Consider the following 13,799-nt stretch of genomic DNA (forward strand, 5'->3'; position numbering starts at 1 on the left):
TATTTGTCTTTTCTGTTGAGAGGGAATAATGCTGGGAGCGATCACTCAAACCAATGGGATATCATCTAAAGAAAGAAAGGCAGTTTTATTGACTGCAGTTTAGAAATTGATGTGCCTACTTGTACTTTTTGAGTTATAAAATGCTGTTTTAAGGAAGGAATGGTGGGTTTTTGATTTATCTACAAACAGTATAAAAGGATATAAAATTTAATCCCAACAATAGATTTGGGGCCACTTAATCAGTTAATAATTGGTGGCTCTAAATTGCCAAGGTGTGAGTGTGAATGGCTGTTTGTCTCTATGTGCCCTGTGATGAACTCACAACTCAACTAAGTAAGCTGGGATGGGCCCTGACCCTGATAAACAGTTACAGAAGATGGATGGATGGATGGATGGATGGATGGATGGATGGATGGATGGATGGATGGATGGATGGATGGATGGATGGATGGATGGATGGATGATTGGCAGAGAAAACCTGGTCTGGTTAGTTGGTTGGTAAGTTTATGAGCAAAGATTAGCAACATAATATAGTTAAACTCACATTTAATTTCCAAAGAAACACTATATTATTCCTTTGTATCCATGTATAATATATATAGATATATATATATATATATATAATATATATAATATTAATATATATATATTATAATATATATATATATATATATTAATATACACGTGAATTAGGGTGTTTTCCACTTCTTGTCACATATTTTTAGTCGCTGTCTGTCTGTAGACTGAAGAGCAATTTTGAGTGAAGACGAAACAACTTCTGTTCTGCAGGGAATTATAAAGGAAATTGAGTTTTGGAGGATGGAAATAAGTCAGCATTTCATCAAAACTTCAGACATGATAAAGCATTAACATTCAGGGTGCTGCAGTAGTTGGGACATTAATGACTCTTATGTTTTATCAAGCTTAACTTCAATTTAACTTTTATGTAAAGGAAATACCCCCCAGTTAGTTCAATATTAACCCCAGGTCAATTATTGTTTGCAGTGCTGTAAAATTACATTCATACACAGCAGCAGTGAGTTGAAACAGAAAAGAAGAAAAGAGACTGTGTGTAAAACTACTTCAGGAACAGTTTCCTAATGATAGTTATTGCTAGAATATGATGATGAGAAATTTGGTTACCTCACACAAAGTTCTGGATAAAGTCATGTTTGCTTTTAGCTGTGACCTAAAGGTTGTCTGACTCGGTTGCCTGGCACCATGGTGGAAGTGTTCCAGGCACCAGGCTGACGTCAGGAGACAACATCAATCAATATGCTGACATGGTAAGCTTAGGTCTGAATTCTCTGAGGGACTTAAAGAAATAAATAGTTAATTATCTCTGCTACTTGCCAACAACTTTCTGTCCCCTCTGTTCAACATTTGCTCCTTGTGAGCAGTCAAAGTAATCCCACAATCATCATCTAAAAGCTCAAACTTCTTCCATTCTCAGACAAAATATCACTTAGACATACCCTGCCTAGATAGCAAGTTCCCTCCATAGCCAAGGAAGCGCTATAACCAAGTACTTGTGTTAACAACTATCACAAACAGATGATCATGTTTTGTCGGAAGAAAGACTCTTCAGAATTAAAGTGAATCTGTAGCACAAATGAACCAAAAAACAATTTCAGGAGAGCTAATGGAGTGGACAATGTGTGCAGCCAATAAAAAACACAAATTACATACCCTCTGGAGATCATCTGCTTCACACCGAGCCGAGGGGAAGATGAAACACGGAGGGAAGAATGAAATGCAATGTTGAGATGGAGCTCAGAATATCGTTTGGATGAATATTATATTTGAGCCTTCTAAAGGAAAAAGGGATATCATGGTTTCCAAAGACACGTTAGTTATCAGCTTATCAGCAATCTGCACAATTGTGCACAAAACACTGTTGTGTATCTCCAAAATGTCAACTAAGAAAAACAGCCATGTTTTTTTTTTTTTTTTTCAGATGATCCAATGGGTTTTAAGGGGATTTTACACATAAATGTCTGATTACAGATGTTGGGGACTATACTGCATACCATAAGAATAAGAAGTGACCTTGCCAGATGTTTGTAGACCACTCGTCATCTCTGTTTGAGGCTAGCAGCTTGAGGCTACATTATCCACCACTAATACAACACACCCAAATCTCTGCCCAAGCTGTCAGTGGTTAAGTTGCATTGTAGGTAATGTCGGGGTTTTGACAAGGAAGAAGAATGCGCACAATAGAATAAGATAATATCTAAGGTTCTACATCAATTTTGATTTTTAACTGTCCGTCACGACACAATATCATAAGAGTGTAATGGTAAACTGGTGAACTACTCTTGTAAGAATAATTGAAAACATTTTAAATGACCAAGTTTCTTTTAACAGCAACGACATGTGCATGCTGGAATGGACCAAAGCCCCCAAATTAGAACATCCGATTGAGCTTCATTAACCATCTGCTCAACTCTTTCCTTCCTTTCATTGAGTTAGAAAAGTTTGTTTTTGATGGAACAAAACTTCAAGAATGAGGCTCACATAAGATTCCCTCTGTTGTAATGACTAATAAGGAATCTCTAAATTGCTGTGTTTGCTCTGCTCAGGTGGTCTGACTCGTTATCTGCTTCACAATTATGTGTGCTCCTCTCTAATCCGTCTTAAATTGCCAGCTCTCATAAAAGTCAATAGTTTGCTTACTGCTGAGCTACACTCAGGAAGCATCATCTAGTTTAAAGAGTCTTTTGTTTAGTGCCTGACCATTTCTCTTTTTTGGAGCACTTTGATTTATTTTTATTATCTGTGAAATATGACATTTGTTTGGACATCAGTGCCAAATTATCTTTAATTGAAGACAATTGAACTACACTCCAAAAAAAACAACTTTCACTTTACTTCTTTCTGACATAATCGATACATACATACCCACCGGAAAAGAAACCATCAACAACAAATAGAGAAAAGGACCATCATGCTTAATTTTTTATTCAAATGAATCATGGTGGTCTCCATCATTTTATTTAAGCACAATATTGGATTTAGTGGACGTCTGTATCCATCAAAAACACACAAAAGGTGTGACTGATAAGTTGACTGAGGATAATGCTTTAAACCACATCACAGCACTCTGTCCAGTCCAAGCCAAGTCTGGCTCAGATATGTTCTTCATAACACATTATAGCATTGCATTCATAGATCCTCAGAATCTTTTAAAATGTGTTTAGTCTGGTGGTAATTTAATCTAAAAAAAAAATGTTGAAGTGACTTTAGGTTGGATGGATGATATTTTCATCCACTGTTTTTCTAAAAGATTGTTACAAAATTAATTATTCAGGTGATAAAAAAAAAGAAGGAACCTTAGCAAAGCAATAACACTGGTGTGTCTCCTAATGTTTACTTCAGTCACCAGCAGGTGATTTCATGCCTTTGCAAACACAGCCTGTACTTTGAGGACATGATGGGAAGTTGCTGCCAAGCAGCAGGATGTTCCAGCACTCCAACAGAGTGATGTAAAACTAATATAGTATATTTTCCAGTGACATGTAAGCTACAGAAAAATGATCCACAGACATAGAAACTTTAAAGTAGCAGTGATGCGTAATTACAAGTATTAATGGCATGCGTATTTTGGAAACAGTTTGTCAGCGCTCCGTTTTTGTATTATCCAGTGTCAACACTAAAACAAAAGAGCAGACTTATGCTGATTTTTTGCAGAATGACACATATGTGAAGGTGGGTTTGAGTTTGATACTTCGCAGACTGAAGCTCGTCCGCCTCCACTGACTTTACGCATCGCGGGGCGAAGACGGAACAAGCTGCACACATCGCTGCCTCAACAGGAGGAGGACTGAGGAGAGCAGTTTCGATGGCATTTACTGCCGATTTGTTTTATTGACTACCATAAAAGACTTTAAAAAGAGTGAAGAGGCTGTCGACTTATGGCGAGTTGTGTGAGAGAAGACCAAACCTGAGGTAAGGAGCGAACATTAACAAAAGTTATTGTTTGTCTGTCTGTGACAGTGTCGAACATTTTTGATCAAGATTGTATTTCATTTTATTCTCTATTTTTATGGATTAATTCTCTGATGAAAGTTGCGTTCACTGCACTTCATTTGTATGTTCAAACATGGTGAATATGAATTATGCATCATCATCGCTGGTAACTCCATGTGAGCTGTATTGTAAAATACTTTCAATACTTTTATTTTTAAGGGCGCTGGTTGAACGTTTCAATTAAATCTCTCCTCAGACTAAATTTATTAAAGCAACTTTCTAGCCTGAGGTTTTTATTCCAACTATGTTGGAGCAAATGAATCATCCACTGTTTATCCTCTTCTTCAGATTTCACTTCAATCATGGCATCCAATGGGAGCTCCGAGACAGGTTGCAGGTCAGAGGTCAGACCAAGCAACGACACCTGCACCCAGAACGAACTGTCTGTCACCGCGTCCATCATCTCCATGACCGTGGGCATCTTCTCCAACAGTCTTGCCCTCTTCATCCTCGTCAAATCCTACAACCGCATCCGGATCAAGTCCAAGGCGTCCTTCCTGCTGTTTGCCAGCAGCTTGGTGGTCACAGACCTCCTGGGTCACCTCATCAACGGCTCCCTTGTGCTTTTTGTCTACAGCTCACACAAGAAATGGGAGATGTTTGACCCTCACCGTATCGTGTGCAGCATCTTCGGTGCGTGCATGGTGTTCTTTGGCCTGAGCCCCTTGTTCCTGGGGAGTGCCATGGCGGTTGAGCGCTGCATTGGCGTCACCAGGCCTATTTTCCACTCCACGGCAATTGCTTCCCATCACATGAAAAGACTGCTGGGACTCACCTGGCTGCTCGCTGCCCTGGTGGCAGTGTTCCCACTGCTGCTGTGGAGGCCCTACAAGGTTCAGAGCTCCAGGAGCTGGTGCTTCTTCCATATGGAGGAACCCAAAGACTGGCTGGATGTGCTCCTGCCTCTGCTTTTCTCTATGCTGGGGCTGCTGGCCCTACTGCTGTCCATAGTGTGCAATACACTGACAAGCTGCGCTTTGCTGCAGGCCAGATTGCGCCGCAAGCATCACTGCAGAGGAACATCCTACCACATAGAGATGATCTGCCAACTGCTGGTTATCATGTTGGTGTCCTGCGTGTGCTGGGGCCCATTACTGGTAAGAAATTCTCTGCATTAGACGTTAAACTCAGCTATATGATTTAAAAAATGTATTTTATGATCTTCCAGCCACATCTCCTATTTGTGAATCTGTCTGTCGTGGATTTTAAACACTGATAAGTACAAAGTGAGTGACAAGAGACAGTATAATGGGGTTTGAAATGAGGCAGAAACCTGACAGGCTCTATTATCCATTTATGTGTGATAAAAAAAATGACTCAGAAAAAGATGACTGTTTTTTAAGTTTTTCACACTGCTGCTTTTTCATTTTCACCCTGTCCAACCTACTCATCCTTTTTCTGCTGAAGTACACAACCATGCATTAATGACATGAAGAGCCTACACACTGTGATCTACACCATCACAGAAACACTGATCATATTTCTCAGATATTTTTACGCTTGTCTGCAAATCTTGGCAATATGATGAAAGAAGTATGCTGAAACTTTTTTCCTACTGCTGTTTTTGTTTGATGGCCACTTTGTATCAAACATGGTGCCATAGAGGAAAAGTTTGCAGTGAGTTTGACCAGGCACATCATTTGACATAATGAAGGTCCAATAAAAACAAAAGCTTGGCACGTTTGTTGAGAAAACACGACTGTGGCAAAAACACTGTTTCTGAGTTTTTGAAAACAGTGCTGATTATTATGATTTATTTTTTTCTTACTGCGACTGGATCACAGCAAATAGTACTGTTGCAGTTAGAAAGTAACTAATTATTTATGAGTTCACAAATATAATGCAAATACAGGTGTGTTGAATCATTGTGCATCATACAAAGGATAGTGAATGTGCCATTCATGTGAAAACGCTTGGCGAACACCATCAGCCTTCTGTTGGAAAACATAATTACTGCTTTACAGGCTCTTTTGTGCTGAATGAATAGATAATTCTGGTAAATCATTTGAATATTATTTTGAACGCAGATAATCTCTATGGTTCTTGTTTTGGTTCTTGTTTTGGTGAGAGAGGCCTCAGGTACAAATCCAATTTATGATGTATGACTCAGCTCTCTAGCAGAGAGGGAAGCAACGTGGATTTGGTAACACAAAAGTTATTTATTACTCAGATTTACAAATGTCATGAAACTATAAGAGGAAAAACTACAAAGTACTGCTCAGATCAAATAAATGAGTGTGGACGTAACCAGACAAAAATATATTGCTAAATAAATGAAACAACTTAAATGACCCTGATCAAACAGTGCTTCTGCTTCTATTGCATCCATACAACAGGTTATTTGTTTGTGTGTTCTCGATGAACAAATTTTTCCTGGCCCAGTACCCAGGTGGCTACGTGAGCGCCTCAGGTTGTGAACAATAGTTAACTGTCAACAAGAGGCACAGTGGCGGTCTGTTCACATGAAATCAAAGCAGTCCTGGTATTAAGATATTTATTGATCACACACCCCCCCTTCAAACCAAGTTATAACTGAAACAGTTATTTCACTCCACCAGATCCATGTCATCTTGCTGAGCACCAGAGTCAGAAACGAGCCTGCGTCTTTCAGCCTACTGATGGTGGTACGTATGGCCACATGGAACCAGATCCTGGACCCCTGGGTTTACATCCTGCTGAGAAAGGCTGTTCTGAGGAAAATGTTTATGTTGTTCCACAGCTGCTGGAGCCCAAAGTTTCATCACCTAAACCGCTGGCAGCGCGGTATGCTCCGCAGCTCAATGGAGACCAGCAACTCAGGTGTTGGCTCATCTGACTGCCGCTGCCTCGGTAGATTACCTCTGTCTGACACTGCGATCAAACCCATCACCTGAACCGTGGTCACAGTGTTTTTATCACCTGAGGAAAAAGAGGAAGAAGCTGTGAAGAAGTTTGCTTGAATAGAGAAGTTACTGGACCTATCACAAGACATTCTCATTTGGACTATGAATTAAGCTGCAAATTTCATTTTCATGTTCTTTTTGGAGTTGTAAAATAATCACGGTAATAAACTGGCAGCATTGTGGTCTATTGTATAATGTGAGATTAACTTCCTTCAGCTCCATTTTATGCATCAAAATCTGTCTAAAATGTTCCCAGCGCACACAAAGTATTATAATCACAGTTGTCATTCTTTTATTGCACCTTTTCTATAAGCTTGTGCCCTTATAACGTCTTCTAAGCATTTTTACTGGACGTGTTTGATTGCCTTCGTCTTATTTTGTTATTGTTACTGGCCGTAGCCCCGGTCAGAAACACACTATAGAACATACTTTTGTCCTTACACGTCTATCGAGGTAATTACTGTAAATGTAATGTTCTGCTTTTGTTATATGTGGTCTCTCTCGTTTAACTTTTCTTTAGGCTTAACAAAGGTGAAAAAACAAATCAAAAGTATCACGGAGCGACTAAAATACTAATGAGTAAGTCCTTCTTTTAAGGTGAAAGTTTGTATTTCTTTGTCTGTATGGAGTCTAGAGCGTGCCACAGGGATAATTAGACTTTTTCATTGTTCAATTATAATCAATTATAATGACCCCATTCCAATCAATTATATTAATTACAATGAATCAATCACAATACATTTTATAAAGGTAATATGAGTTGATTAATACATTTGAAGTTGAACTGGGCATCATGAAACAAAGTAGCACAGACCAGCTGTTATGTGTTGGCTAATCACAGCTCCTGCTGCTGCTCAGAGGATGTAATTACTTTAACTGCTCACACATCTTTAAAAGCCGTCATTCACTCACAGGTTAAAGTGATCACAAAATGACAACAGTCAAGTGGAGAGCCAATAAACTTAGAGGTATTAGCAGGCACCTAAATGAATAAAAAGTAAACTTAATAAAAACACTAATTTTAGTTTTTAATTCCACGTTAAAATCTACGTTTTATTAAAGGCCGAGTGAAGAAAGAGAATAACTCACGTGTGATCTAGTCTACATTATTTTCTTTTACAGTTTTTTAAAAAATGTATCAATAAATTCCAATTCTTTGGAGTTTGTCATGCCTTTTTCTCCATAAAATCTTTTAGCATGAAAGTTCCCTTTAATGTTTCTTTTATAGGAAAAATATTTATGTTTTACAGACACCTTTTAAGTCTACCGTAGGTAAGTATTTCATGCTCAAAGGGAAGCTTTTAGATGCATTGTCAGTTTTCTTCTTTTTTTTAACCTTTTGTCTCATTGTTTTGAAATGTACTGTTTCAGTGAATATTACAACTCTATTGTATATCTGTTTCAGTGAATATTACAACTCTATTGTATATCTGCAAAGATAATAACTCGCCCAAAACACTGAATTCATGCTCCATAACCCAGTTATTGTGTCAATAATTTGGCCAGCGGCACCAAAATGAAAAGTTGTTTTGTCTTCATGTGAGTGGTCAAAATGTTTCAATGTTTTTTTCACCATGGCAGTCAATCCTGGAAATGTTTTTTAATATACAAATCTCTGTTTTGTTCTACTTGTCTGTTGACACTGATTGCTGTACTATACATAAATGATAGCTGAATGCTTTTGTGTATCACACTAAGCTTTTTAGATTTGAGGGTATGTAAGTATAGTACCTTTATTTGTGTATAGAAATGTGTTAAATATACTATAAACTGAAGAGTCACCAGAAATAAAGCAAAACCCAGAAGCAATGAAAACAAACCTGCAGTAGTTCAATAAGAAACAAATTGTACCTCACTTACTGTGAGGGACTTTTCTGTTCTAGCATGCTACAGATGGAGGTTACACACATATGTCTTGAGGTAACTGTAGAGATTTCTTAGTTTGTTTTGGGGACACTGACGTCTTCTTTTTGAGATACAATGCAGCTGTATGTTTGTTTTTAGGAAAGCAGGTGCCATTCTGATTGAGACGGTAACAGAGGTCAGAGGACGGGGCTGTCTCACTTCATAGACACAACAGATAAAAAAAAGTGTAAACATATTACCTTGTGTGTAGACTAATGACCTATTGGCAAAACCCTTATGCTGTAGATGCATTAAGTATGAAAATTTACTGACGTAAAGTAGTTGTGGCACTATTTTGAGGGCATATAGACGAGCCAGAGAGGACAGCTTCTTCAGAATCACCATCATGTCATGACAAGTGTATTGATAAATTCACATGCATCACTTAATCTTGTCATATGCAGGTTAGCACGTTAATACAGCATAAAGACAGAGAGCATAGGAAGAAGGGACATTATCTTCTCCTTTTTTTTCTTCTTCTTTTTTTTTGCAGGCGTATTGCACAGAGTATCAGTCCTGGTACTATATGAGTAGTATTAGTCGATAGTATTTTTGCAGACATAGTAAGGTAACAGGTGTTTACTTTATATTTTCTAGATAAGGCTGGCTAATTCAGTGAATTCTTTTAAATCGCTTCTTAAAACTCATTTTTACAGCCTTGCCTTTTTGTGACGTTGTCTATTTTTATTTTATTTTTTATTTCTTCACTTTATTTCTATTTTTTAAAATCTTTTATTATTTAATATTTTCCTTTTATCATTTCTTATATGCTATTTATCATGTGCTATATAAATAAAGTTATTATTATTAGTATTATTTATAAAAAAAATATTAAGATTTTACAAACTGATGACTCGCTGGGCACCAGTGAATCAATCTCTCTGTGACTCTCTATTGCAGCTCTCTATAGACACTTGTGCCAAAAACATGAATAATGTATTATTAATGAATAAATTCATTAATTTCAAACATTGTTTTGGGGTGGAAAAAAAAAAAGATCCATTCAAGAATGAGAAAAGAGTCTCCGCAGGAGTGGGCTGTGGAGTTGGCACGAGTGGCAGCATTTGAAAAAATGTCATGTAAACAACTGGGTAGACTGGATCTATATGAAGCAAAATGGGGCCCCTAAAAGGGTATGGGTAATGTAGTGGAGAGACGCAAGTTTTCAGTTAATTGTGTAAAAAAATATATATATATGTAGATGTGCTTCTTCTTGTTTTTGTGTGTATTTTATTTTGTGATTGTTACTTATTCTTGTTGTCTGTTAACAGAATATTGCATTAAGGCAGAGCTTGCTTTATCTATTTCTCGTATTGAATCATTTTCTGTGTCTATTTTTGCTTTGGTTTATTTTGCATCATGTCTTCAATCAATGTATTTAGGGTAGCTGTTAAAGTTGTACATGAAGGAGCACAGGGGTAGAGGTTGGTAACCAGAAAAGGATCAGCATGGTTGGTGGTGTGTGTATTGTTGAATAATGAAAATGAAAATAAAAACTAGAAAAACAAAGAATGAGAAAAGAGAAAAGGGGAGGAACACTGTGGGTCCTGTGGGTGGCAGCACGGCGCACAAATCACCTCCAGCTGATCGGAAATGAAGAAGAAGAAGAAAGTAAAAAAAAATAAAAAAAAATAAAAAAAATCCGTGTGGTGTGTGACGTAATCTCTTCCTCATAACCTCCATCTTTCAGTGCCGCATGTCTCTGTGGATATTTGAGCAGGTTTGGGATGATACGTGTTGATTTACGCGTGAAGGAGTGTGGCGGTGTTTGCGGAGTGTGTGTGTATGTGTGTAAGAGTGTAAGAGTGTGTGTGTGTGTGTGTGTGTGCAGGCCTGTGTTTGTGTTTTCATGTCTGCAGCTGCGAAGCAGACAGCTGACAACTTGAAGCTAGCCTCAGTTATTCTTGCATCATGTCTCTGTCTCTGTTTAGTCTCTTGTCGTCGCTTTGCCTCGCAGATGAAACATTATTTATTTTATTTTATTTTCTTGTTTGTCGTCAGATAAACTGACTCGTGTCTCTTCGCATGTTGCAGCTCACAGTCGACAAACAGCAGCGTGCTAGCTCTCTTCAGCTAACTACACAAAAATATTCATGTTTGTTTTTTATTATACTTTTTTTTTTTCTTTCTTACATTTTAGGCGAGAACATGAATCAAGAAAAACTGGCAAAACTTCAAGCCCAGGTCCGGATAGGAGGAAAGGTAAGCTGTCAGCCAGGAAGTGCTCCTATTGTTTTGATTGGGAAAGGTGAGGGTGGTTCACTGCACAGGTGATTCAGTGCATTTAATGTTATTTATGCACAAGCAAAAACTTACAATACATGTGTGGTGTTTGTGTGTTTCACTTTCAGATAATTAGAGCTGAAATCCAAAACATATTAAAATAATAATATTTAGACACTGAATATTCAAATTATATAGAGCAGAAACAAATAGTTGAGAAGTTAAAATGTCATTTTTCAAGCCAAATATTTTCTAGTTCCAGTTTTTGGTTTTGAAAATGTCATGTTTGGGAAATTGTTGCTACGTTTGTGTTTGTACTGTTTTCTGACACTCAAAAAGTTATGCGTGAAAATAAACTGACACAGTATGTTATGGTCGCATGATGATACATTTTTAATGCAGCAGAATAAATACAGTGTGTCTCAGAATGTGCTTTATGTTCCCCCCTTTAGTTGATTATATCTAACTTTAATGTTTGAAAGAATCAGGTTTAATAAGTAAATTCTCACATAAAAGGGATTTGTCTTTGGTTTTGGTGCATAACAAACAGTAAGTAGAAAAATATAAAGAAAGTACTAAAGTCATAAATAGAATATTGACAATAAAACATATGTATGTGTTATTTCAGTGGAAAGAGATGTACAGTTTTGTGCAGGAATGTAAAAGTAGTAAAAAGTTGACTTGTGCAAAAGTTCAAAAACATTGTTGCAAAGAAATTGCAAGAAGAGTCATCACTCAACATTGTAATACAAAATAAAAAAGAGCTGTAGGATTTAAACGAGAAATATTGAGTGACGAAAGAGTTTGACCAATAATTCTGCTGGGCCGATCAGCTTAGATAAGTTTGTTACTGCTCTAGGTGTGTGTGTGTGTGTGTATACAGTATATCACCTGATAAGACAGAGCAAGAAATTGTGATGCAAAACACCAAAAATGTTTGTCCATGAGACACCATAGGCAGCTTTTTAGTTTTTACAGTACACATATTGGACACTGTCTTTTTAAAATATACATTTATTTGTAAGCAGCAGATGTGTCAGTGTTCCTTTTCTTGTGAAGCATGCACAGTAATACAGATTCCTTAGGAATGGATATCATTTCAGATGTTTAACAACAAAGACAGGAAATACAAGAGATGATAAAGACTACTGCTTCTACAGCACATCTTAATTGTCCGTCGTCTGTGGAGGATATGACTGTCGACTGTCACAATCACATGTTAAATTCATATTATATTGAAAGCCTTTTGCTTTTTCTCCTAACGCCGTCGCTCTTAAGTCATAGTTGGTTTGGAGTTGCTGTCATTTAGGACGTCATGTCGTCTCTGGTTTTAGGGATCTGCTCGCAGGAAGAAGAAGGTGGTACACAGAACTGCAACAGCTGATGACAAAAAGCTTCAGAGTTCATTAAAGAAGTTGGCTGTGAACAATATTGCTGGAATTGAGGAGGTAAATTGGTATGGTAACTGCTGCCAGCTTTTTCCCACATTCATCTGTTTGCGCAGATGATTATGGCACATTTAGCTGTAACTAAAAACCGAGTGGTCTTCTCTCAGGTGAACATGATAAAGGATGATGGGACCGTGATCCACTTCAACAACCCCAAAGTTCAGGCATCGCTGTCCGCCAACACCTTTGCCATCACGGGCCACGCTGAGACCAAGCAGCTGACAGAGATGCTTCCCGGCATCCTCAGTCAGCTGGGAGCGGACAGCCTCAGCAGCCTGCGCAAACTGGCAGAACAGTTCCCCCGGCAAGGTGGGTGTGTCTGGACCTCTTAGACCTGTGACATTTCACAGTCACTGTAAAAGAGGAGGGCGAGGGGTTCTTTCTTACCAACACAGAGTGTGTTATCAGTCAGTACGTGTGGTGCTCTAATAAGAACATACAGAAGCAGCACAGTGCATGTGGATTGACTTAAAATAAACTACACTGCCCATGTTTGTGCTAAAGCAACATGTCACCCAGCCCAGAGGAATAAGATATATCCAACTTTGTTAGTAGGATTCATTTCAAGTTTGCTCTTTTTGTGGGATTTGTCGACATATATTGCTATAATATGTTTTTTATTTGTGCATTTGATCTCAGCTCTCGACAGCAAGGCTCCAAAGGCAGAGGACATTGAGGAAGAGGATGATGATGTTCCAGGTATGAACCATTACATGTATAAAAGTCAGTTAAATGTCTTCATGCATGTCAACAGATTCAGATGCAGGATTTTATCATCTGCATTTGATATTTTTGGAGAATAATAAAATAAATACTGTCTCATGCAAAACTGTTTTCTTTCCACGTAATAATCCAAAATGTTTTGTTCCGCAGATCTGGTTGAGAACTTCGACGAAGCGTCAAAGAACGAGGCAAACTGACACACATGAAGTTCACATGCGCACGGACTGGACTGCAACAAGAAACCCTCTCCACTGTTTTTAAGTCTAGTCATCCAGACGTATCAGACACTATCCCTACAAACCAGAGACTTTTCTACTTTACGATGGCCCCTGGATGTCCGAGTCAGACTGGCTTGTGCACTTATTAAAAAAAAAAATAATAATAATAATGTTACTCCCCTCTGGTAAACTGTTAAATCCCTTCACCACATTGTCAGTCATGGTCAGGATTACAGTGGTCATTAAATCAAGTCTTAAGACTTTTTGTTTATGAAACAAAATAAAGGTGATTAACATTTTTTAGATGGTGCTGTGGTCATTGGCAAGATTTTATGAATACTGAAGATTTTTTCTATATAATTTTGCATGCA

The 13,799-nt window shown here is 37.9% G+C and overlaps 2 protein-coding genes across 2 annotated transcripts; both read left to right on the forward strand.

Annotated features, from left to right (window-relative positions):
• Positions 1-3,906: 3,906 nt before the first annotated feature.
• Positions 3,907-6,902, forward strand: ptgfr (prostaglandin F receptor (FP)). The gene is made up of 3 exons (XM_010730268.3): positions 3,907-3,948; positions 4,318-5,126; positions 6,588-6,902. Exons 2-3 carry the CDS (start codon positions 4,332-4,334, stop codon positions 6,900-6,902), a joined length of 1,110 nt encoding a protein of 369 aa, XP_010728570.3. The 5' UTR covers positions 3,907-3,948; positions 4,318-4,331.
• Positions 6,903-10,406: 3,504 nt separating this feature from the next.
• btf3l4 (basic transcription factor 3-like 4) lies at positions 10,407-13,727 on the forward strand. The gene is made up of 6 exons (XM_019279561.2): positions 10,407-10,536; positions 10,957-11,018; positions 12,374-12,487; positions 12,595-12,796; positions 13,127-13,186; positions 13,361-13,727. The coding sequence occupies exons 2-6, from the start codon at positions 10,965-10,967 to the stop codon at positions 13,405-13,407; spliced, it is 477 nt and encodes a 158-aa protein (XP_019135106.1). The 5' UTR covers positions 10,407-10,536; positions 10,957-10,964; the 3' UTR covers positions 13,408-13,727.
• Positions 13,728-13,799: the final 72 nt, after the last annotated feature.

Source organism: Larimichthys crocea, chromosome XVII (genome assembly GCF_000972845.2).
Source record: "Larimichthys crocea isolate SSNF chromosome XVII, L_crocea_2.0, whole genome shotgun sequence".
In the NCBI taxonomy this organism is placed as follows: Eukaryota; Metazoa; Chordata; class Actinopteri; family Sciaenidae; genus Larimichthys; species Larimichthys crocea.

Coding starts and splice junctions, on each gene's coding strand:
- ptgfr (XM_010730268.3), top strand. CDS start 4,332: ATGGCATCCAATGGGAGCTCCGAGACAGGTTGCAGGTCAGAGGTCAGA. Junction 5,127..6,587: donor TGTGCTGGGGCCCATTACTG/GTAAGAAATTCT, acceptor TCACTCCACCAG/ATCCATGTCATCTTGCTGAG.
- btf3l4 (XM_019279561.2), top strand. CDS start 10,965: ATGAATCAAGAAAAACTGGCAAAACTTCAAGCCCAGGTCCGGATAGGA. Junction 11,019..12,373: donor AGGTCCGGATAGGAGGAAAG/GTAAGCTGTCAG, acceptor CTCTGGTTTTAG/GGATCTGCTCGCAGGAAGAA. Junction 12,797..13,126: donor AGAACAGTTCCCCCGGCAAG/GTGGGTGTGTCT, acceptor ATTTGATCTCAG/CTCTCGACAGCAAGGCTCCA.